The 24,501-nt window shown below is 32.1% G+C and overlaps 3 protein-coding genes and 1 long non-coding RNA gene across 5 annotated transcripts; 3 read left to right on the forward strand and 1 right to left on the reverse strand.

Moving 5' to 3' along the window:
• The first annotated feature begins 3,621 nt into the window (after window positions 1–3,621).
• LOC9323784 lies at window positions 3,622–5,165 on the forward strand. Its single transcript, XR_002334189.1, has 3 exons — window positions 3,622–3,666; window positions 4,478–4,546; window positions 4,650–5,165. It is a non-coding gene; the product is annotated as an uncharacterized LOC9323784 (long non-coding RNA).
• Window positions 5,166–11,837: 6,672 nt separating this feature from the next.
• On the forward strand, window positions 11,838–13,283 carry LOC9323785 (F-box protein At1g78100). The gene has a single exon (XM_021035749.1). It carries the CDS (start codon window positions 12,123–12,125, stop codon window positions 13,122–13,124), a length of 1,002 nt encoding a protein of 333 aa, XP_020891408.1. The 5' UTR covers window positions 11,838–12,122; the 3' UTR covers window positions 13,125–13,283.
• Window positions 13,284–17,980: 4,697 nt separating this feature from the next.
• LOC9323786 (nucleolar GTP-binding protein 2) lies at window positions 17,981–19,547 on the forward strand. The gene has a single exon (XM_002887676.2). The coding sequence runs from the start codon at window positions 18,151–18,153 to the stop codon at window positions 19,183–19,185; it is 1,035 nt and encodes a 344-aa protein (XP_002887722.1). The 5' UTR covers window positions 17,981–18,150; the 3' UTR covers window positions 19,186–19,547.
• A 476-nt stretch (window positions 19,548–20,023) lies between these two features.
• Window positions 20,024–22,613, reverse strand: LOC9323787 (inactive TPR repeat-containing thioredoxin TTL3). 2 transcript variants are annotated; one of them, XM_002889129.2, is made up of 5 exons: window positions 21,631–22,607; window positions 21,318–21,513; window positions 20,953–21,128; window positions 20,534–20,867; window positions 20,024–20,418 (listed from the first exon to the last, which is right to left on the reverse strand). In XM_002889129.2, exons 1-5 carry the CDS (start codon window positions 22,344–22,346, stop codon window positions 20,248–20,250), a joined length of 1,593 nt encoding a protein of 530 aa, XP_002889175.1. In that variant the 5' UTR covers window positions 22,347–22,607; the 3' UTR covers window positions 20,024–20,247. The 2 variants fall into 2 exon arrangements, with proteins under 2 accessions (XP_002889175.1, XP_020891299.1); XM_021035640.1 differs by having other exon boundaries at window positions 20,344–20,427; window positions 21,631–22,613.
• Between the last annotated feature and the right edge of the window lie 1,888 nt (window positions 22,614–24,501).

Here is a 24,501-nt window from a genome sequence, read left to right on the forward strand (position 1 = left end):
AAATATTGTGCATGATAACAACCATCATAAGTATATCAATTAATCTTTGATAAAGAAATACACACTAGTAATAAAGATAATCAAATAATTAACATAAATGATAGATCTAACCTGCATAGTGCTAAGCCATGGAAGGTATAGTTCAACAAGTGGGAAATAATAAGATTTAAGTGCATGCGATTATTGACAATACTTCTCTGAATTGGTCTATCCTTTTGTTTCTGTTAATGGGTTATTCGATATTTGATTCATGTGCACGCGTTTACTGACAAATACTTCTGAACTTGTTTATCTTTTCTTTTTTATGGGATATTCGATTTTAAGTGACAGCCAATTACTATTATTTTTATGTTCCCATAAGTTATTATACCATCAAACAAATACATCAAAAATATATGAAGACATTGTTAGATAAGTTGATGTTCTAAACTTATGAATTTAGATGTATAAAGTTTCGATTATTACTAGGAAAATGTTCGTAGTAGTTTTTTACAAATGTATATGGATATATATGTTAAATAGACAATAAAAGGCGACGGTGGAATCTTGTTAAAGTGAGGTCTCTTTTATTTTGTCTTTGAAATGAACTTTTCATTATTTAAACGAAAAGACTATTTATCATATTATAATGTAATGTGTGTATATATATTGAATAGTGAGTTATTTTTCGAATGGTAGGTGGTGAAAAGGAAAGCCGCTATAAAGTAACACTACTTAGGTTGAATGAGGAGTTGGAATCCACTTAAAGTGGCTTGAATTAATGAAAATAAACATATAAAAGGCTTATATCATATTGTATTATTATTTTACACTAATCCTTTCTTTCGAATATCTTAGATATATTTGGACTTCAAGTGGGACAACCAACATGCTTCCATTCCACGAGAAGACATGACTCGATACGTGTAAAGAAACTAAAGCCGTTAAGTGTGTGTGTATCTTCACTTATATTTACCATACTATTTTCTTATTCAGATATTAATAAAGAAGCAACCACATCATTGATGGCCGACTTGTTGGATGGAAAAAAAGAAAAGAAAAAACTAAGTACGATTTCCTCCAATTATTGGGATCAACTGTATTTGCTACTTAATTTTGTGTAGCTTCTACTACCTATTTATTTTCCTTACAATTATATTTATATTTTATATTGCTATAAACGACCAAATAAATAAGACCAGACCCAGATAGATCAAATCTCCCAATACATTTTGTATTAAGCAAAAAAAAATGATATTTCAAAGAATACATTTTGCATAATAACTTTTTGGTTTCAGCCAAAATAATCATTTGATGACGTGGTTTTATGAAACATTTTGTGAAAGATCCATTCATCCCGATATTGATGGGACGCTCACTATAGAAAATAGGATACATTGTATTAACAATAAGCATGACAAATAAAATCATAAGTTGTGCTAAAGACTCAATATTCATAAATAGATGCTTTGGTTGCTGACAAATAGAAAGAAAAGAAGGAGATATATGATTAAGGAAATACAGAAGAAATTAAAGAAAAAAAAGAAGAGAAAACATAGTAGTTTGTTTTTCTATGTGACAGCTATCAATGAGTCACTAATCTATGCACTTGAACAATGGGGTTCATGTGTTATTCTTTGGATCTGTGTCCCAAATTAACAACTATTATGATAGTTCATTTTTTAAGACCAATTGAAATCTTCAAATCCTAAATTTCTCAACAATAGATGATAGTCTTGAGACCGATCTAGAATTATATCTAATATTATGAGAAAATGTTAAAATATCTATAAAATATCTTTTTATTGAGATTCTTACGAATTTTTTTTTAGATAAATTTAGCGAATATACTATTTTCTCTAAAATTTTATGGATTTGTCAATTTTAAACACTTAAAAATATCTTCTTTTTTTTTGTCAAAGAACACTTAAAAATATCTTTAACAAATGATACCGATTAAATCTAAATATAATGAGCTAAATCGTATTATTATAGTCTGAAAAAATAACAAATCTATATAAAGATTTTGGCTTCAATTGGTAACCATAATTTAGGAAAAGAATGAGAATGAATGTGATATTCCTCTTTGTTCCTCAATATTTTTACCATTTACATGTAATATTTTTTCCACACAATTCTTCTACATTCATCACCAAAAGAGAAACACTAGAACAAAAATGTTCCTCTCCAAAATTGATGAGGAACAAATGGAACAAAAAAGGAATAAATATTAAAATTCGTTTTTATTTTAAAATAAATAAAAAAATAATGTTTATCAATAGTATTTGTATTTTATTATATAATAATTTTCATATCTTCACAATATATTAACAGAAAAAATATTTTTGATAAGAATTTCATGTTGAATTACTCTTAAGACTTCACTTGAAAAAATATATAAATAGTAAAATAAATTTAAAAATGTTTATATTGTAAAAGAATAATATATTTTAAATTACTCTTTCAATTTTATTTTATGTTAATATTAAATATTATTATTTAAAATGATATATATAAATTTAGTTCACAAATTTTAGGGTCAAATATAAATTTTCAAATTAAATAAATATAAAAATATTTAGTATTTTTCATTGAAATTTGATTTATTTACTATTTAATATATATCTTTAAAGATATTTTTAATGTTTGGTTACCATTCATCATAATAGTACATTTTATTCATTCTCTGCATCTTTTCCTTTTCGTTCCTCAAAAATTGTTTGTTCCATTCCGCATTATTCTTTTTATTCTTTTTCTTTTTGTTCTTTTAATGGTTATCAGTCGGAGCCTTAAACTAAAATGGCAAATCCACAATTGCCACTTCAAAAAATGGCAAAATCATAACTGATTTATTTATTTATTTTGGGTGCTTGCAAATGTTAAGAATTTAAAAAATTTATAAGTGTTTCTTGTTGCCTAAATCGTTCTTCTTGAAGCAGTGGCAACTGACAAACAGATTCATGTTTGATGTATCCCTTAATTAACACCAACCATTTAAGAATTGTTATGTATGTATATATATATTCCTTAACTACAGCTTAATCGGTTAAACCCCATCGTGTGAAAGCTATAAGGAACCAATTGAAACATCTTAAAAAGGTAACGGGGACCATAATCAGATTCTCAAAATGAATTAATTACGATTAGTCAGGCAATAATACAGGTTTTTAAGCACACACGTGTCACCATAATGGCCCCGTCCTCTTTCTTCTCTAATTTGCTTCTCCCATGTTGTAGGCTTTTTATAGGCTTCGAGAAAATTTGTGTACTATACATTATTTTTAATGAGAAAATTAAAAATAAAGGATATCTACTTAAAAATTTGTCTATATATCCCTTCTTCTTGTAGATTGGTCAAATAGGTTTTTTGAAAATAAAAAACCCAATTTTACCCTCATTTTCTCTCAAAATTAATAAAAATTGATTTTAAAAATAAAACTATGTAATGTATTTACTAAAATTAAATAGAAATCTAAACCTTCCACTTGAGAAAGAGTCTCTCAATCACCTAGACCTAATTAACTGTTTTTTTTTTCCCTGTCGTAGATGAACATGTCGAGGTGAAACAAAAAGGACCCTAGTCTCTCTCAAACGAGCCCACCGCCGTATCTCCACCGACTGCGTGTTTTCCGGCATTGTTGGTCCTCCGGTGTTCATCTGGGCAACGATTGAAGACTGAATCAATAGGTACGTTGCTCTACTCTTTTTTGTGATTGAAATTATGTCTTTTTCTCATCTCAAGTCACAATTTTTGTTACTCGTTTAGAAATTTGCGTTCATATAAACAAAAATTAGATTTGAGACTTGTAGATCGATGTGAATCTTTTTGTTCTCTCGATTTAGTTGCAAGTCACAATTTCAATTTGCATGTAGAGTTGTTAATATCTTTGAATTCGTGAAACTCGATTAAAGGTTTCAATTTGGTGAGTTTTAAAATTCCAAATTTAAATTGAATGTAGATTGAATAAGTCTTTCGCTCTTTGATTCCAAATTACAATCGAAGTGATCTTTTTGTTCTCTTTTTGATCTGTTTAGTCCACTATTTGTGTGTGTGTGTGTGTGTCGTGAGTAGCTCAAGTACGTGTCTTCTTTTTTTTATTAGTTATAGGTTTTGTCTCTTGTAAATCTTCTACATCTAAGTCAATTGTAAATCTTTTTAGCTAAAGCCATCCACATATCGTCATTGGAAATATTTCAATTGCATGTAGATTGATTAAGTCTTCTATCTCTTTGATTCATGTTAATGTATATGTGTTTGTGTTGGAATTCATTGATCCTTCTTGAGCTGTTTAGATATTTGATTTTAAACTCTCAGCTCTTAAGTTTATGAAATTAGAATTCTTTTGTGATCCTTCTTGAGCTGTTTAGATATTTGATTTTAAACTCTCAGCTCTTAAATTTTGACATTGTGAAGCTCTTAGGTTTATTTTAATATCAAGTGTTTTGTCTCTTAATAACTTTCAATATTTGATAAAGCTAGTTTGTTCTCTATTTTCAGGTTTTGGATCTACATTACATCAAAGGTTATCAATGGAAAACAATCTAGGAAGCACGAGTAAGACATCAGGTTCTTTAACATACTAATTTTTGTTTGCTAACTGCAACTATGCACTATAATTAGTCATCACTGTGAATGGTTTTATTTACATATGTTTGTTTTTTATGTGCAGCCACTACTAAGGAGTTTCCCAAGCGCCTTTTCGGACATGGTAAAGAGCCTGAAGTTGAGAAAATTAACAACAGCTGCAGATTATCGATACTTAGGAAAATCAAAGATGCTTTGCCACATTGAGTGCCATATGCTTAATCTAAGCATGGATTTGATAAACGATAGGAACATCAAAGAGGCGCGCATGAAGATTGATGTAGACCTTTGGGAGGCTGCTCATGATCCTATCTTAATTGAGCGAATGGAGAACTATAAACCTCCACATCAATTGTCGGATATCCTTGAAATTGATTGAGATTAATTAGCAGTATGGTTTTTTTTATCGTGCAAACAGATTATGTACTAGTCTTGCGACATGTAGTTTGTATGACCTTTGTTTTTTTTTCCTAATTATTTAGGCATTTTATGAAAGTAAGTTTCTTGAGTTCGTCTCTAATATCTCCTTTTAGCTCGAGCAAGATGATTTTTTGTTCTCCACTACTTCTTGTGCTTATCTGTTTTATACGTGTTCTACTCATGTATAATTTGATCCATTACAAACTTGATTATGAACACAAACATTAGAGACGAACTCAATAACAAAAAATGATCATAAGTAGAATTGAATCCATAGTTCAAAACTAAACCACGGACTTAACTAATACTAAATCTATAAATCAAAACACAAAAAACAAAAATATAAGTTTAAGTGAATGTTATACTTAAAACAGCAAAACGAAAATTATTAGAATAAAATCAAAAGTGGTGGACTAAGACGTGTAGGATTAAGCCATGTAGCTTTTTAGGGTTTAGAAAACGTTTTAGGTTTTAATCTTAGTCTAAAAACGTAGACAACAACTTCTACATCTTTTAGATCGTAATCTAAACAATAAATATTCATTTAAATCGTAATCTAAAAAAAATATTTTGTTTCCTTTTCTAAAGATTTACTTTCTATATTTAGAGCATTCTAAAAATTACAGAAATCGAAATCTGCAATACCATAGAATATACATTCTAAACTCAGATTACAATTTCTAACGATGGCAGAAGATGTAGAAATTATTAGAACGTCTATTCTAAAATATTTAGAACATAGAGAAAAACGTAGAATGCATGTTCTAAATATTTTAGATTTATGATTTTAGGATTTCTAAAATTCTCAGAACAGAAATCTTATCTGAAATACGTAGAACATGTACAAAAATGCAGAATACACATTCTGAGTTTCGCAGAACTCTAGAAAACGTGTTCTACCAAAATTAGATGAAACTTTATCTATCAAAAAATCAACTTTTTTTTAAACCAAATCAAAAAAATTCCACTTCAAATCACTTCTACTCTTGTATATCTACATGTTTTTATGATTATTTTTTAAAAAAACATTTAGATTAGGGTGTAGGGGTAAAATCGTCCAAACTGATAATCTCACAAAAAAGGTGTATATGGACAAATTTTTAAGTAGATATCCTTTATTTCCAATTTTCCCATTTTTAATTACTTACTAAAAGATTAATCTTTGATTGGATGATTAAGATTTCAGACCATGTGATTTAGTGATCTTAAACTAGGGAGCAGATTTAGTTTCGTCCAAATAATTACCCGCTTTCAGGTTTTAAAACGATAGAAAATAAATTAAACTTTGTGTAGAGGTACTTATTTGCACTATTTTTATAATATTTATTGCAAGGTATTGGACAAAGGATAATAATAACAAATTAACAATAAACGTTTATAGAAAGCTAGAGTTATAGGTTTAGTAGATCGGATAAATGATTATACTGATTATTTATTGTTAGATATACTAGTAGTACTCGATATCTATACTAGTATAATTGCAGCACTTTTTGTGACGGGTGGGTAAAAAAGCTTTCGGATATATCGGATATTCTACCCATTTTAAAAATTCCTTCACAAAAAATTTGTTGGGTCGGATTATATTTAACCCAACTCATACACCGGATATTCCATATTTAATAATTTAGATTTTTAGAAGATTTGATTAAGATTTATAATTATGATTCTCCTATTATCTTTGTTTGATTTGTTTTTAACTGTTTTGAATCATCATATAATACATAAAGTAAAAAAAAAATCAATTTTTTTCTGCATATACTGTGATTCGAAATTTTAAAAACGGACATATATTATCCAATTGACGAAAATGTGTGTTCAACGTTCTACATCGATTAAAATATTTAGACAATGATTCAGAATCATATCATAAATAAGAACATTAATAAAATAAATGAGTTTTTTGGCGGGATGGGTTTGGCGGAACGGGTTTTTGAATCAACAATAATAAAAAGATTAAAATATCATTAATCCACCGCTTCAATACGGATTTAATCCTTATTTTTTTTAATACAAATCACAGGACGGGTTAAGAAATTACGGAACGGGTTATATTTCGGAAATGATTTATATGGCGGATGAATTTGAATCAATATTTATATACCGCTTTAATACTGATTAAATCCTCAGTTTATTAATAATTATCTCGTGGACTCGTGGTATACCGTTACTTAATAACAATTGTAAACTATAATATAAATAAATATGTTATAAGGAGATACAATTTACAAAATATTTTTATACTAACTTTAAAATTAAATCATCCCGCGGTACATCGCGGGTTAAAATCTAGTAGGTTAGTATTAGATTCCAACTAACAAATTAGAATAAAGGGCTTTTATACAAAAATAAGTAAGAGTTAATGGAGTAACGAATATTTTATATCGTTTCAGTTGAATATTACTGCAAGTTGAATGTAGTTACCATGGAAAAAACTCGTTCCACCTTTCTCAGATAGTCTATTTTCATAAATTTTATTTCATATTGTTCCTTTTATTTTTATTGTTTGTGTAGCAAAACGTTAAACGGTTAGAGTAAATAAGTCACATGAATCGCATCTTACATAAGAAACTTTAAAAAAATTTTAAGTCAATAATTAACGGGCCTTGTGTAAAATACAATGGGCCAAACAAATCATCAATATTGTTATTACAGATTGGCTATGAAACGATTCGAACGTATTCGAATTGTATAAAATAACTGTACAGTAAGTCAGTAACGGGCCTTAGAGTCCAAAGAGTTGGGAGCCCATTAGAGAAATCGAAGAAATGAATGCTAATAGAAAAAGCCTATCAGTATTTTTTTTTTTTTGTACGTCATTCCAAAACCCGATCAGTATTAATTGCGGACCCAGACCTGACGATGTTGTGCTAATCAACATTAGGCCCAAATATTGTTGGTTCATATTTGTAAAAATTACTATAATTTTTAATTAATTAATTCTTTTTTTTTTTCTTTTTTTCATTTGCACATTTCTCTTATAATTATCATTCAGAGCCTAACTAAACCATGATTCCAAGTTTCCAACTGGCGACTTTGATAAGTTTAATTATTTCTCAGATTTTATTTTAAATTATTTTAGCTTAGCTGTGCGTTTCGAATATAAAAAAATATAATAATCAAATACTCTCAATGATACAAAATAAACCAATGATTAAGATCTTTTTATATCTATTTTTTTCGTCGTTGTCACGGGTGAGTTGTCCACTTGTCCCCCAAAATTTAAATTAGTATTAGCGCTATCCACTTTCTTTAAATAGAAAAATTACATTTTTAACCCTCAAAGTATCACTGGGTAACACTTTAAATCTCTAAAGAATTCCACTAACACTATAAACCACCAAAATTATTTTTTTTTAACACTTTAAACCTCCAAACTACTTTAATGTTTGCACCGCCATAAAATATAATAGAACAATTAATTTATGTTGGTTTACTATAAATTTATTTAGTTTAATTTAAATTTTAATTAATTTTATTATTTATTATAATTTTCCGATTATTAAGAAAAGTAAAAAAAATAATAGATTCATTCGATACGGAGAATGTTATGTTTTCTAAATTTTAACAGTCTTTGGTTTTTATTATTCTATTTAAACTTCTCTTATATCTCATATTCTACATTATTTGGTTTATATTATTATTATACTATAAACTTCTCTTGTGGTTAAATCTATAGTTTCAGAGGTTTAATTTCAAAATTCCGTAGTCGAATGGTGAATAAACAAAGAAAGTGAATTTTTTTTTTGTTTTAGGTTTTTATTAATTGTAATAAATAATAATTAAAGTTTTTTTAGATTTTGATTAATTGCAATAAATATTCAAATTAATTTATATTTAACTTAAACTAAATAAATGTAGACTAAACTAAAAATTAAATTTTACATCATTTTTATGGTGGGACAAACAGAAAAGTTAGTTTGGAGGCTTTAAAATGTTAGTAAAATTATTTTGGTGGGTTATAGTGTTAGTGAAATTCTTTTGAGGTTTAAAGTGCTACACAGTAGCACTTTGAAAGTTAAAAATGTGTTTTTCCCTTCTTTAAATTATAATATCGGCTTTGTAGTACTCCTTATGTCCCAATATGTAAGATGTTTAAAGCATTTTCATTTGTTTTATTATATAAGATTTTCTCTAAATGCATGAATTATATTAGTTTAATAGTTTTTAATTGTTTTAGTTATGCAGTATTTTTTTTATTGGTTGAATTTTCATAAATGAGAAAATATTTATTGTTTTTTAATCTTTGTGTTTTTAGTCCAAACATCTAATAATTTTAGGAATTATTATTATTAGCAGTAGCTTTCCTCCTTTTTAAAAATGAAATAAAAACAGGTATAAACACAATGTCGTAATTTTCATAGCACATCATATACTATATACCATTGGCTTAGCCAATTAAGAATTCTTTTTTCTTTTGTCCTTTTTTTGCCAATTAAGAAATTAGTTTCAACAAACCTTCGATTTGAAATTCAATGGATTATTCTCCAGTTGAAAGTATCTCTGATTTTAAAATCCACAGGTTGGCTCTCTCGTAGTTGTCTTAGAGCAAGGACAATGAATTACATTAAAGCTGAAATTATTCATAGACGTAAACAATTTGGAAGACAGTGTCAAGTTGCCTGTGACAGACAATAAATCAACAAAGACAAAAATAGGCAAAAAAAAGAGACAAAAATAAATGTTGGCAATCGAACCGTTCCTTTTGTTATCTTCGCCAAGAAAGATGTGTTTTTTTTGGCAATTGCGTAACCTTTGGAAAATGGCATTGTTTTCCGTGCCAATAATATTTCTCATTGATTTGATTCTCTTTTATTTCTCTTCAAACTAAATGGAATTTTTTTTTTTGACTCTTTCAGCTACAAATTGTGGATGCATTTACTCACAAAAAAAAAAAAAAATTGTGTATGCATTTGTTACGGGAAAGAAAAAATCAACAACTAAACATTGAATCAACGATTTTCAAGTGAATTTATCTTGACTATACACTTTGAATCGATTTATTTTTTCTAGTGGCATCGGAGTATTAGTCCACATTTAAACAGATTGAAGATATTTCAAGTTAAACCATTTAAAGTAAATAAAAATCAGCTATGATTTGGAGCCATAAAATGGATTCGCCAAACAAACGCTGGAGCAAATATTGGAAGTTACGAGCAAACACGTGCATTAATGGCTTAATTCAGTTTTGCATTGATCATTAACAAACTGAATTGTCAAAATATAAGTTAAATATATGAACAATGTCTAAACAAAGGGAGTGTAATCTACATTAACAACGTTAACTGCTTTCTTAATTTGAGTTTCTAATTCAAACATAAAAATAGCTTTTATAGCATTACCACAATTAACACTATACTTTTATTATGATGTTATTGTCATATTAACTCAATGACCATAGTTGATTTAGCAATATTCTAAATTATTGTGATGAGTAATGACTCGTGAGTAAGACATTTCTACCCAGCCACTAGATTATGCGTATGATGTATGGATCTCCATGGAAGGACGTGTGACAAGATATGCCACAACAACTCCCAAATCCATACATTATCTCAGAAGACAAAAGCATTAATACAACCTGTCCCAACTTAATCTCACCATCGCTCGAGCTTTACATATATATAAATAAAATAAAGAGAGCACAATATATTTCAAAATAATGGTAACATATGTAGAGAAAACTAGTTTATGGAATAATAGTACTATTTAACAATAAGGTCAGAATGAACCTAGACATACACATGAGAAAACCGTAATGTTTAAAGAGTCTTAATAATTTGGTTTAGTGAATGTTTATTTATCTCGAGATTATTTCGTGTGTAAAATAAAAATACATATGTCAGAAAAAATTTAATTAACGACTTCGGCTTCTAGCGTAAAGTCTCTCCCGAAATTCATCTTAGAAAATTCACTAAAATTGTGTTCAAGCTCAATTTCACAAGCCCTTAAAGGCTTTAATAAGAAAGTTTTTCTTCTCTCAAATAGACAGAGAAAAAAACAAGTAGACAATACAGTGTTTTTGTTTGTTCCCTTATAACGATGATCCATCAATGCTAAAGCAGAGAGATAGAGAGTGCCGTCTTACAGGGTTTGCATGTGAAGCTGTCCATTCCGTACAAATGCAACAGGAGTGTACGAACGATGATGATCCTCGTGAACAATTGTGTTGTAAAAGAACAGGGTTTCGCAGGAGGTTTCGATTGGTTGTTCATTTCTATTGTACAATTTGTTTATACATTTTAAATACTATATAGTTGGATGAATAATATACATAAACATTAGACGAAGATAATAATTAGAGAGACCATCCGTAATTTCATTTTCTACACGTCAATGCAAACACAAAGAAAAAACTGGCTGTTAAAAACTTGAATTAATCAAAGATAGTTTTTTCGTGAAACCTTTTGTTTTGGTCCGAGTCTTGGGAATTAACAAACAATAAATGATTTGGAATATCGAAAATTGGTAAGGGTGTTCGAACAAAAATTTGATACTCCACTCTTCTCCATTGAAGTTACTAGTTATTTATTTTCTTTTCAACAGAAAGACTTTTAAGTTGAGAGTCTAAAGTCGTTAATATTTAGAATCACTCTATTAGTTAAACAACATTTACTCATTTATTAAATTTATTATAATATCGATTCATTTATTCAGTTATGACAACGAATTATTCATCAGTCATACAAATATATGTTCAAGAAAACTTTCAAAAAGTTTATTTAAAGCTATGGTATCCATATACAATTCATATTTTTTAAAACAATTATTTTCCTCCAGTATGGACCGTGATGATTTAACAAAAAAATACGTTAAAGCAGCTTGGACCGTTGATCATGGACGATGTCGCCGGATAGAGAGCATCACAATCGTTGATGTCTCCTTAATAATTATCAAACCACTCATATAAAATTCGAAAAAGCCGTACTTAATGTTCTTTATTAATTAAAATATCATTATACCGACGGCAATTATGGTCCTACATGCCGGAAAAAAAATAATTTCTCTCCATTTCTCGTTTCCTTATTTAAAGTCGCAAAAACTCTCTCTACACAGCTCATAACACAAAGTGAGAGAACTCTCTAAACAGTCCCGAAGGTTTCAAAAGGGTATTTGAGTAAAACCATAGAAAAAGAGAATCATGGACGCTTTTGATGCGATTCCAGATCCTGTGGTCATCGACATTTTGAACAAAGTCGGTGACGTCAAAACGTTAATACGATGTCGTTCCGTTTCCAAACGATTCAACTCGTTGGCCACTCAGTCTGACTCGCTCCTTCTTCAACTCGATCAGATCCTCGGAGCCACCGAATCCGACTCCGAGATTGATTCTCCGATCGCTAGCTTCTTCCGATCTCTGTTCAAATCCATTTACGGTCTCCTCCCTAGCTTCTCCAAACCAGCTAAAACTGACGAAATCTTAACCCGATCCCCGAAAACTCCGGCTCAGATTCTCGCCGGATTTGAACGGATCCGGAATCTGGAGGTGGAGTTATACGGCGGCGATGTCAAGCTCGAGAAAGGCGCCGCCGTTAAGTGGAAGGCTGAGTTCGGAAAAACTCTCAAGAGCTGCGTCATCGTGGCTTTCCGTTCCGCGACGGTTAATACTTCAGCAGCTACGGAATCTACCGCCGTCGTTGACGGTGGCGTGGAGTCTGATTCGGAGTTCGTTTGTGGATTGAAGACGCGCGTGGTGTGGACGATCAGCGCGTTGATGGCGGCTTCGACGCGTCATTACTTGATGAGAGATTTGGTGAAAGATCACAAGGACATGGAGAAATTGATTGTGCGTGACAGGGAAGGTGAAGGTACGGTGGTGATGGACGCGGCGGGGATGAAAGAATACAGAGAGACGGAGGCGCGTGGGGATGATAAAACATTAGAGCGCGTGGGTGAACGCACGGTGGTTCCTAGCGTGAGGATGAGTATGAGACACGCGCCGTCGCTGATGCTGAAGAGCGGGATTTGTCTCGAAGCTGCGACGTTGGTTGTCGTAAGGCCAACTGGTGTGGCTTCCGATGATAACGATGTTGAGCTGGTGACTGAGGCGTTCGCCGGAGATGGCGGTGATTGTATGTACGGAGAAGCCGTTACGGCGTTGCTCAAGCGTAGGAGAAATGTGTTAGAGATGAATTCTTTCTAAGGCCTAATGGGCTTTTTTTTGGGCTTTTGTTTATTCGGCCCCTTTCTTATGTATATATACATACGCATCGTACAAAGCCGACTGTACTATTGGAGTACGACTTTTGGGTCAAATGACATCAAATCCGAATTATTCCTCTAATATGATATGATTACCACATTAAATGCGTTGCAGCATCTAATATAATATATAGATATGATTCGTACGAATAAATTAATAGCAATAATTTCTGAAATTTAATACTATTACTAGCTCTCAAATGGTTCATAATAAGCATGGGCTTTCGGTTATCGGTTGGGTCCATTCAGTTTTCGGTTCTTTCGGTTTTAAAATTTAGTATCCATTCGGATATTTTGAAATTTCGGTTCGATTTCGGTTTAGTTCCGATTCTTTCGGTTTTAAAATTTAGTATCCATTCGGTTATTTTGTTTAGGATATTTTCGGATATTTCGGTTATTTTTAGTATTTTCGAATATTTTTGAATATTTTTCGGTTATTTTTGAGTATTTTTACTATTTTTATAGATTTTTCAAGTATTTTTGATTATTTGGTCAATAAATAACTAATTATTTCAAAAATATAATTGCATTTCGGGTATTTCGGTTACCCGAAATATTTTGGTTCGGTACCGATTCGGTTACGGTTATTTCGGTTATCAAATTTAGTATTCATTCAGTTATTTTCAAATTTTCGGTTCGGTTCAGTTCGGTTTTTTTGCTTCGGTTTTGGTTCGGTACATTCGGTTCGGTTTAAAAGCCCAGCCCTAGATCATATAAGGTGATGGAATAAAAGCAATTAATAATTACGCAATTTGCAAATTTCAAGCCTATTGGATCTGATTTTAAGCCCATTAAGGCCCGCTAAAATCTCTATCCGCAAAAGAAAACTAATCCACATCTCTTTCAACTTTCAGTTTATGAGCTCTAGTTCGACATTTCAATGTCTCTATCAACCTTTCTTGAATAAAATAAAGATCTATAAATTAATTGATATGATATCATTATGAAGTATGAACACATTGAGTGGTATCATCACTATCATGATCAAAAGGATGTTACTGATTAGGTCACTAATATATTTCTTAACATTATTATAAATATGTAAAAGGAGATAGTGTGCAGAGAAAGAAAGTATTTAAGGTGTAAGTTTCATTTAACCATTAATTAATCAAATATTTGTGGTCCATAAACAAAAATGGTGGTCCTAGCTTATATTTCAGTGACAAATATATGTGCTTTAAATCAAATCAAACAAAATATCTCACATATGTAAACTTGATTAGAGAGTGAATCCCAACCATAGCTTATAGGTAGGATGAATGATGGTGCATCAATTAAAAACTTTGATTGCTAGTTGAAAGTGTTAGGGAATACAATTTTCATACTTACAAGGCTTCTTTTTGTCACATTTTATCATGTTTTTTTCTTTCATAATTAACCTTATCTGTAATTAAATATGTTTCATTGTGATTTGAGATGACCTAAGTTTGTGAACAAAGAGAGTAAGATGTGAATTGCCCAGTGTTCAAGAAAGCGCTAGGCGCTAAGCGGACGGTGACCCAATGCCTAGCGCCTAGAACGCCTAATCGGGCATAGGCGATTTTTTAAGCGGTTTAGACGTTTATAATATAAAATATTATAAATATGATATTATATATAAAAGTTATATAAAATATCTATATAAAACAAAAAATTATGAAATTATAAACAAAAATTAGATAAAACATTTATTTATATTTATATTAAATAATATATGAATATTTATAACTATATATATAAATAAAACTCTAATTAAAATTGAAATAATACATTAAACAAGATCTGTGTAATTTTAGACGGTCAAAGCGGTTATCTAGGCGTCGCATAAGAGCCTAGCGCCTAGTCGGGGCCTACGCGACCGCCTAGACCGCTTTTTAGAACACTGGAATTGCCCAAAAGGCCTACCCACATGATTTTTCAATATTGTCGCTCTCATTCACAAGGATTGGGGTACAACTAAATCAAACAGTATCTTCAATCTACATAAATTTAGCTTTATGAAATTTGATTAAAATGTTATATATTCCTTTTTCTATTTATTTATAAAGTTCTGAAATTGATACTTAACTGTTAAAGATAAAGTTTTCTCTGGTGCTTAAGGCCTACCTCAATGTTGATGCAACTTATCTTGATAACTGATAAGACATACCTAACTTTTAGTTTTTCCATTAATATTTGGGGTCTGATGGTTTATTTTTATTTAAGTATTTTTGAAATGCATATACATATTCCAACAGTTCTAAACTGTATTACTTTAAAGAGATGAACGCAATTAGCGCACCCATTTCACGTGAATTAAAGTGAAAATTCGAGTTTCATAATTACTCAATTCGGTGAAGGCCAAAAGGCAAATTTGCCAAAATTGTTGTTTAATATCAAAATATCAAAGTATCAAAGTTAGTTAGATAAAATCACAAGTGTATTTGCTGCCAAAAAAGAGAGAGATAAAAGTGTATTAAAAGGATTTGTTCAAAAAAAAAAAAAAGTGTATTAAAAATAAAAGGCATGTAAAAAATCTAATACTTCTTTAACCAAAGATCCAAAACGTCCATGTTATACATATATTAGAATGTCTCACATTGCTTAGGATTAAAATCTTTGGGTAATATATAAAGGATGTGGCAACCCTTAACTCTTGAGCTAGCTTTTAGGTTAAGTTAGGCCACATTCCTAATATGTTATCAGAGCCCCAGGTTGGCCCAACAAACAAATTCCTACAAAAAATGGTTTCCCACCTATGTGGCCCATATAAGTGGCATGTCTTGTTGTATTTCCGAGATGTTGGGCTTGGGCTGTTTCCCATTGGACCGTTTCCCACCCACATCTCGAGGAGGCCTATTAGAATGTCCCACATTGCTTGGGATTAAGATCTTTGGGTAATATATAAAGGATGTGGCAACCCTTAACTCTTGAGCTAGCTTTTGGGTTAAGTTAGGCCACATTCCTAATAACATACATGTTTTAATTTGGAAGGGAATTAACGGTTGAAGCCAGAGTGTGAAAAGCTGGAGCGAGAGCTACATCCAAACCGAAAAGACACAACTCTGAACTGTATCTGTGAAAATTCAGTTTTGTGTGAGAAGCATGAAACTAAAACAAAATTGTGTTTGAATCTAAGGTATAGGAACTTAGAAACTCATTTTCTCGTGTTCTTTTTGTGAAAAGTAAAGAAGAACAAGACCATCATAAAGGAAAATCTCCTATTCAAGAATCGAAACTTGTCTAAAGCCACGCAACAAATGTCTTGAACAATAAAAAGACAGGTAACTACAATGAGTATAGCACCAAAACATAGAGAAAAAATCATTAGAGAACTTTTTGACGTTTGGTGATGTTTCAAATAAAGAAAGGATTAGAAGGCTATCAAAGATTTTTTCTGGAAATTTTCGTGTGGGAATCATTAGTATATTTAAGGAGTTTGTGTTCTTTGTAGGAGAAACGACGATGTACATCAATGGTTTGTCTTAGTGCTAAGCAAAACCGTTAAATTAAATTAGATGTGTAACTATACTTAAAATTAGTCGATAAAAGGTTTTTTTTTTTTTTTTTTATATTCATTGTTTTTACTTGATGTTGAGTTGGAGTGTAATTAGCAACTTACCATAAATATTGTGATGATTTGAATGGTGAAACTGTAGAATACTGGAGAAATAAAACTGTGAAGTGGAACCACAACTTTTTGTTGGGTTGGTTTTCAAAACAATTTTCTCTGCAATGATGTTTTTTTCGATTGTGAAACAATCATATCAAACAATTCATGCCTCATGCCACATACGTTCACCATACACTATTTTAGTACTTGATCACATCATTCACATCCCTAAATCGTTTGCACTCCTGATTTTCATTGTCATTAATTTGATGCTATATAGTTTGGTGATATAGTTTAATAGTTAGAAGGTAGTTAAAATCGTAAGATGGCAACTGAATTTGATGATTGTATGGTTGAAGATAACAACAACAAAGGGAAATGTGACCACACAGCTTGTGAGTACCATTGGTTTAAGAAACAAGCCTCGTGCCCTTCCAATCTTTTCCTTTTTCTTCTTTATACCATTGTCTTTCCTTTTTCTATCTTATAATAATATTATCATTTTATATTGAAATTGCAAAAGTAAAGCCCACGAAACCTTTCCAACTTTAATCTATTGAGCAATTCGACTATAACCCATCATCACCCTTGTCACATTCACATGTTATTCTTTGTTTAGTTGTTATAATGTGAATATATTATTTCATCTATAAATGTAATTATGCATTGTTTTGAGTTTTGACATAAAAATCACGAGAAAAAAAAACAAACTTTTGAAATTTGATTATGGGTCGAATTATCGATAAATGTAAGAACTATGATCAATGCGAAAAATCGAATTTATAGCGGTGAAATCTAGACGAACACCTATAACATGAGTTACTGACCAAATATGGATTTCACATTTGCTACAGTAAGTCTTTAGTTCATTTACCGTATAAATTTAAACCCATCATCTGATATTGGCATATAAATCTCAAAGTATGATGAAATGCAAAAAAACGGACATGAAGTAGTGACTACCATTGAATGTTGAAACTTGAAAGTGAATGATTCAGTCAAGAAGCTTCTTGTTTACGATTGAATAAAGTTGTAATGAACCCACTTCACTTCTTTGACCCCATCACTTCTTCTTCATATTTATCCATCAATTTTACAAACATTTTTAAATACCACATTTTACAAAAACATTTGGTAAAGATGCACCACCGATTTTTTTTTTTTTTTCACTTTTTGAAAAAAGGGTTTAGTGAAAAAGAAAGTTTTTTTTTTTTTCCACGTAAAAGCAAAAAGCATGTAAAGCTGTCACAGCACAGGAATATCAAAGCCTAAAAAGAAATTTTATGAAAAAGAAGAAGAATTTTATAAATCCAAACATAAAAAGCTGAACTCTTCCATTGAGAGATCGATCCAAAAACCAAACCCCAAGAAAACAAAAGCACACTAAAAAAAAGCTATGATCAAAGGAAACAATGGAAACAGAGGATCTTCATCTTCTGGTTACTCTGCCGATTTGTTGGTTTGTTTCCCTTCAAGAGCCCACTTAGCTCTGACTCCTAAGCCCATTTGTAGCCCATCTCGCCCCTCTGACTCCTCCACTAACCGTCGTCCCCAACACCGTCGCCAGCTCAGTAAACTCTCCGGCGGCGGTGGAGGACACGGTAGTCCTGTTTTGTGGGCTAAACAAGCAAGCAGTAAGAATATGGGCGGTGACGAAATAGCCGAACCGACTTCTCCTAAAGTAACTTGCGCCGGTCAGATCAAAGTCCGGCCAAGCAAATGCGGCGGGAGAGGAAAGAATTGGCAATCGGTGATGGAAGAGATTGAGAGGATACATGATAATAGATCGCAAAGCAAGTTTTTTGGATTGAAGAAAGATGTGATGGGTTTCTTGACTTGTCTTAGAAACATCAAATTCGATTTCAGGTGTTTTGGTGATTTCCGACATGCTGATGTCACTAGCGACGACGATGAGGAAGAAGATGATGATGATGATGATGAGGAAGAAGAAGGCGAAAGAGAAGAAGAAGAGAACTCAAAGACAGTTTTCTCCAAATGGTTTATGGTTTTACAAGAGGAACAGAGCAACCAAGATGACGACAAGAACAACAACAAGTGTGATGAGAAACGCGATCTTGAAGACACAGAGACAGAACCAGCGGTTCCGCCGCCAAACGCGCTTTTGCTGATGCGGTGTAGATCAGCTCCAGCGAAGAGTTGGTTAGAAGAAAGAATGAAAGTAAAAACAGAGCAAGAAAACAGAGAAGAGCAAAAAGAAGAGAAAGAGGAAAAAGAAACAGAGGATCAAGAAACGAGTATGAAGACAAAGAAGAAGGATTTGAGATCATTAATGGAGGAAGAGAAGATGGAATTGGTGTTGATGAGATACGATACTGAGTTTTACAGACTCTCTTCAGACATAGCTAAGGAAACTTGGGTCGTCGGCGGAATTCAAGATCCTCTGTCTCGGAGTCGAAGCTGGAAAAGTTGATTATACATATCCTCCACCGTTACTCATCATTAAACATCGTATTTTTAAAAATCTAATCAAGCGTTTTTACTACATTTGATTATCTGTTAATTAATTTTGATACTCGTTTTTTTTTTCTTTGGGTTTCTTGAGGTTTTTTTTTCATGGTTCTTCTTCTCCCTTGTTTTGTATCTCAAAAGTTTTTTTTTTTTGTTTACCTTCTTTGTTTCGTTTGTTTCATCACAACGTTTGTAATGTAATGCAAATATGTACAGGCTTTTTTACATTTTACGCAAACCTGCTTAATAGATCATTTTTTTTTGTATTTCATGTTTGATCATACTCGTTGTGTGTATAATAAAATTGAGGAGTTTGCCGTTTTATTGGATATCATATAATAAAATTCAGATGGAAAGAAACATTTCAATTTGCACCATGTATTAGCTTATACAAGCGTATTCACTGCCAATCTCCAAAAATAGCAGCACGCTTAGTCATTTTCATTTTTCTTGCCCTTCTTGATAGAGACACAATCAACAAAGAATCAACTAATATATAACCAAATTGAAGGTTGAACACGGCAAGCAATAACAGGCAAGTTAGCTCTCTTCTCCATGATTATAATATCCAACGAATAAGCGACATCAGCCAAAAAATGTATGAGTTTTCTTAATGCTATAGAGATGTACATCACGATCAGTCAGAAGAGAATTGGGTTTGTGAGACATATGGTGTCTAGTGATTTGTGCAAGTACATCGCTTTGTCACCACTCGGATTCAAACTTGCATATTACATATGGTTTAGCGTTTACGCAATATATGACTTAACACAAATAATATATATATATATATATATATATTGGGTTTTCAAAAAAGAGGAATTATAAGATCATCTCCCTTATTATTATATGAGGTTTTCCGTTTGATACAAAAAATTTATAGTAAAAACAGAAAAGTCCCTAATATAAGAAAATAGTAAAATTAGCAAAAAAAAAAAAGAAGCAAACCAACACGCAGACAATCAAATCATAAAAAAGAATCCCACGTAAAACTATACAATTCGGTTTAGCCAAATCTCCCATTTCAATTGACCGCAACCATATCCGAACCGACTCCTTTAAACCGGAAATCTCCACCGGTCTGCTTCTTAAACCGGACATTCACCTCAGTCAAGGCTCTTCTAGTCTCTTCGTCTTCAGGTGTCTCCATCATCAACAACTCATAATCTTGAATCGCGTGTTGCCATTTCTCCAACTACTTACACAGAGTAAACCATACAAACATTCATCACAAATTACATATATCACACTAAAAATACCAATATCATGTTAAATCGGTCCGGACCGGTTAAATTAAGCTTTTGGAATACCTTGGCATAAGAATCTGCCCTGCGCCGCCTCGCCTTTCGGTACGATGGCTGGAGACTGAGAGCCAATGTGCAATCTTCAATGGCTTTCACGAACAGACCAAGCTTGAATCTTGAAGCAGCTCTGTTACAGAGCAAGAGAGCATTATAGGGATCTTTCTCAAGTCCTTCCGTGTAAACCACGCAAGCCCCTTCAAATTTTGACGCGTTGAAAAGCAAATTTCCGCTCAGTCTTGCAGAAGCAACCGCTCTCGCTTTTCTAGCCACCGCGTTTACTTCTTCGCTGCTCGGATCCAGCCGAGCCGCTTGCCTTGATGCCGTTACTGCATCTTCAAATCTGTCCAAGAAAGAAAGACATGAGTGTCCTCACATTTTACAAGTTAAAAGTAAAAACGTACGTCATGCTGTTTTACTATACTGACCTTCCTACTGCAATGTAGACCTGAGCTCCGACCATTAAGAGGTAAGAAGTGATGGAAAGACCAAAAATCTTTATGAAACTATCGATCTCGAAGCGTTTTGTTCCTTTCTGATACACGCTGTATGCTTCCTCGTGTCGCTGCAGATGCAATAAGGCCTCGGTTTGGAGCGCATAGACCTTATGAGATTGAAGATTTTATGGATTTAATTAGTCAAAATTAACAAGAGTACCTATAAATTTCACTTTTATCATATCCGGTAAGCTAAACCAACACAACCAGTCAAATCAAACTTGCAGTATTTGGCTCCTTAATTATTGACACAAAAAAGCATTAGAGAGATGATATAAACAAGAAAGATAGCTAACCCGAGGCGATGAATCGGCTCCATATGACATCGCAAAAAGAGTCTCTTTCAACGCAACATTCCATTCCTTTGATCTTCGAGCTTCATCACACCTCCTTAAGCATTTTATAACATCTTCAACTTGTTCTATATGTTTTGTCTCTGTATATTTTCCAGCTTCGTTATAGTGACTCATAGCTTTTTCAACCTCACCCAATCTGTTCAAAAACATAAAAAAGTCAGGGTGCAATTTGATAATTGTTAATTATTTAGAACTATATAGTAATAATCTCAAACTTACAGGGACCAATTAGAGAAAAAAGCAAAGACTCTACCTGAGTTGGAGGGAAGCTAGTCTCTGATGAGCTCTCTCGTAAGTTGGGTTTAGTCTTAATGCTTCTTCGCAAGCATCAGAAGCTTCAAGAAGACGACCTAGACTGATCAAAGCGGCGGATTTGTTAGACCAATACGTCGGCGTTTTGGGGTCAGCTGAAATGGCTCTCTCGTAAAACACAAGAGCATCTCCAAACCTCCCACGACAATACTCTTCGTTTCCCATTTTCTTCAGAGTCTCTGGATCGAGTCTGTAATTTACCGGTTTGCCCTCCCACCGTCTTCTCGTCTGTGTCACGTCAGCTTTAACGGCGGGCTGTGGTTTCACAATAATGTTTCCCATAACGCCGTTAAGTGAGAATCTCTTGCTCTCTGTTCTTGATGAGCCTGACGAAATCGATTTTCTTGCGGAATCTGATGATTTTCTGGCGGAATCCGATGATTTTCTCGGGAGATTCTCATCGGATTTTTGTTTTTGCTGGGGTTTCTGAGGATCAGATTTCTTTGGTTGAGAAGAAGTATCGGTCGATTTTCTTGGGAGGATTTTAGGGTTTGTAACGGTGGTTGATGACTTGGAAGGCAAGTTATCTTTTGCCCGATGATCTTTTTCCGGTAAAGAGGGTTTTCGCCGGCGAGGGCTCCAGCTTTGGAAAATACATCCAAGGAGACTCTCACAACCAAATAGTTGACCCGTAGAGATTTTCTTCGATTTGGCCATTTCAAGAAGAGAAAAAAAGTTTGAAGCTTTAGAAAATAAGCACAGTGAAGAAAGAGTTCGATGAAACAGAGGAGTAAGAGAGTTTTTTTTTTAAGTTGAAGATGAAAGTTGTTTATGTATTATTTATATAAGTCTAAGAAAAGAGTTACAGTGGAGTACTTTCCAAGAAACCAACTTTTTGATTTGTCTGCCTTTTGCTATAACACAAAAATCTTACTTTTGTTTTCTAAAATCCAAAAATTAGATCTTAATTTGATTTAATGGGGTCGATTCGTTAAAACATTCCTGTTATTGGCTGACCCTATCGTTGATTGTTTATTGTCTTAATTGATAAAGACGAAATATGCAATAGATTGTTCAAAATTTTTGGAGCCTAGTGAAAGATTAATACTATAGTTTTTTTGTTGTTGTTATCATTATTTTTCGACATTTACGGAAATAATTAATAGAAGGAGAACAGAACCTTTTAACATAAAACGAAAACGATTACCATAGACCACACAAAACTCAAAACCCTTAATTAGTTGGACAATTATTTACGAACACTAGCAATTGATTCTTATTAAAGTAAGCAATTCTATTAGTAGTTGTTGTGCTCTATAGTTATATAGTTTTGTGGTTGTTTTGTTTTGAATAAATCCATCTCATATTCCTAATTCCAAACTTTTTTATTCCAACTAATCTTTTTTGTTTTTTTTTTTGATAATTAACTAATCTTAGCAACAGCAATTTAGGTATACATCAAAAAATATATCCAATGACTCCGATTGATGGGGATATTAAAGCTACTATCCTACAATGATTTGTAAAACATATATAATTACCATTTTAACCCAAGAAAAAAAGCATATATAATTACCAAACAAATGCTTAAGATTTAGCTAGTATGCTATGATGATAAGTAATAAAAACATCAACTATATTTTGGTGTTTTAAGATGTTTTGACTGATAAAAAGGTAAAAAAATATGTATCTGTGATATCGATGGAAGTAAAATTTGTCTCTTTCTACAACTTATGATAATGGCATTAGCCTGTGGTACACTAACAAAAAGTTAAGAACCGACGGGTCAATGCTTAATAGTGCTTTTCTAAAAGTAATTAACGGAATAATTAAGTCTATCCTCTTAAACGCCCAAAGCATCCGCAATAATAAAGTGGGTTGATATCTAGTATATTAGTATATTGATGATACTAATAACCACCAAATTATTATCGTGAACAGATTCTGCTGAAATTACGCTTACACCATTATAATAATATATTAACGGGAACTTTTTTTTCTTTAACTGCGACTTGTACGTGAGTTAAGTGATAATTTATTTTGATATATATATTTACATTTTATCTAGTTGAGATAAACGGATTTTATTGTGTTCATACACTGTGTGGCAGAAAGAGGACAGACAGTGATACGGTCTCGTGACTCTCGTATCGTCTTGTTCGTTCGTGCGAGTCGTCGGTGCCGGCTTTGTTGGGGACCTTCTGTCTCATAAGGCAGCTTTTCTTTCTGTGTCTGTTGTTGTATGTTTGATTTGCCTTTGACTGCTTTATCTTCATTTTTTGTCCTCCCACCTACACGTATGCCTCCAAAGTCCAAACCTTTTTATAGATTTCACTAAAATTTCGTACTAAAGAGAAGCTAGAGCAAAAAAATTAAAGCATCTACATAATTGGATTAGATTATTTGAATATGACAGTTTTTAACAGATTTTAGATCTAGTTCATGGCCTATCAATATTGATAGATGTTTCCAGATAAGATATGTATTTTCAGAATATTGGTATGATCATAAGCGTAGTTTCGTTAGTTTGGTTTTGTTTCTTTCTAAAAAATGCATGGATTGAATGTGCTTATATTTTCCTGCTGCCGACAACTTAGAAAACTCGTGCTAGCTAAAAAATTAAAGAAGAAGGAGAAGAAGGATAAAGCTATGACCAAAGTTATAATGAACCCAAAACTAGCCACGTAAATAGATTCTCTTAAATCTCTCTTTTTCAAAAAATATGCACAAAAATACCAAAAGTAGTCAAAAACCAACGATTTCTAATCTAAATAGTCATTGTATACATGTAATGTTCTTGTTACAAGATTTCTTTCCTCTGAGAACGCAAACATACTTCCAACATACGTACTATTCATCATAATGTGGCTGT

Source organism: Arabidopsis lyrata (assembly GCF_000004255.2).
Source record: "Arabidopsis lyrata subsp. lyrata unplaced genomic scaffold ARALYscaffold_2, whole genome shotgun sequence".
In the NCBI taxonomy this organism is placed as follows: domain Eukaryota; kingdom Viridiplantae; phylum Streptophyta; class Magnoliopsida; order Brassicales; family Brassicaceae; genus Arabidopsis; species Arabidopsis lyrata.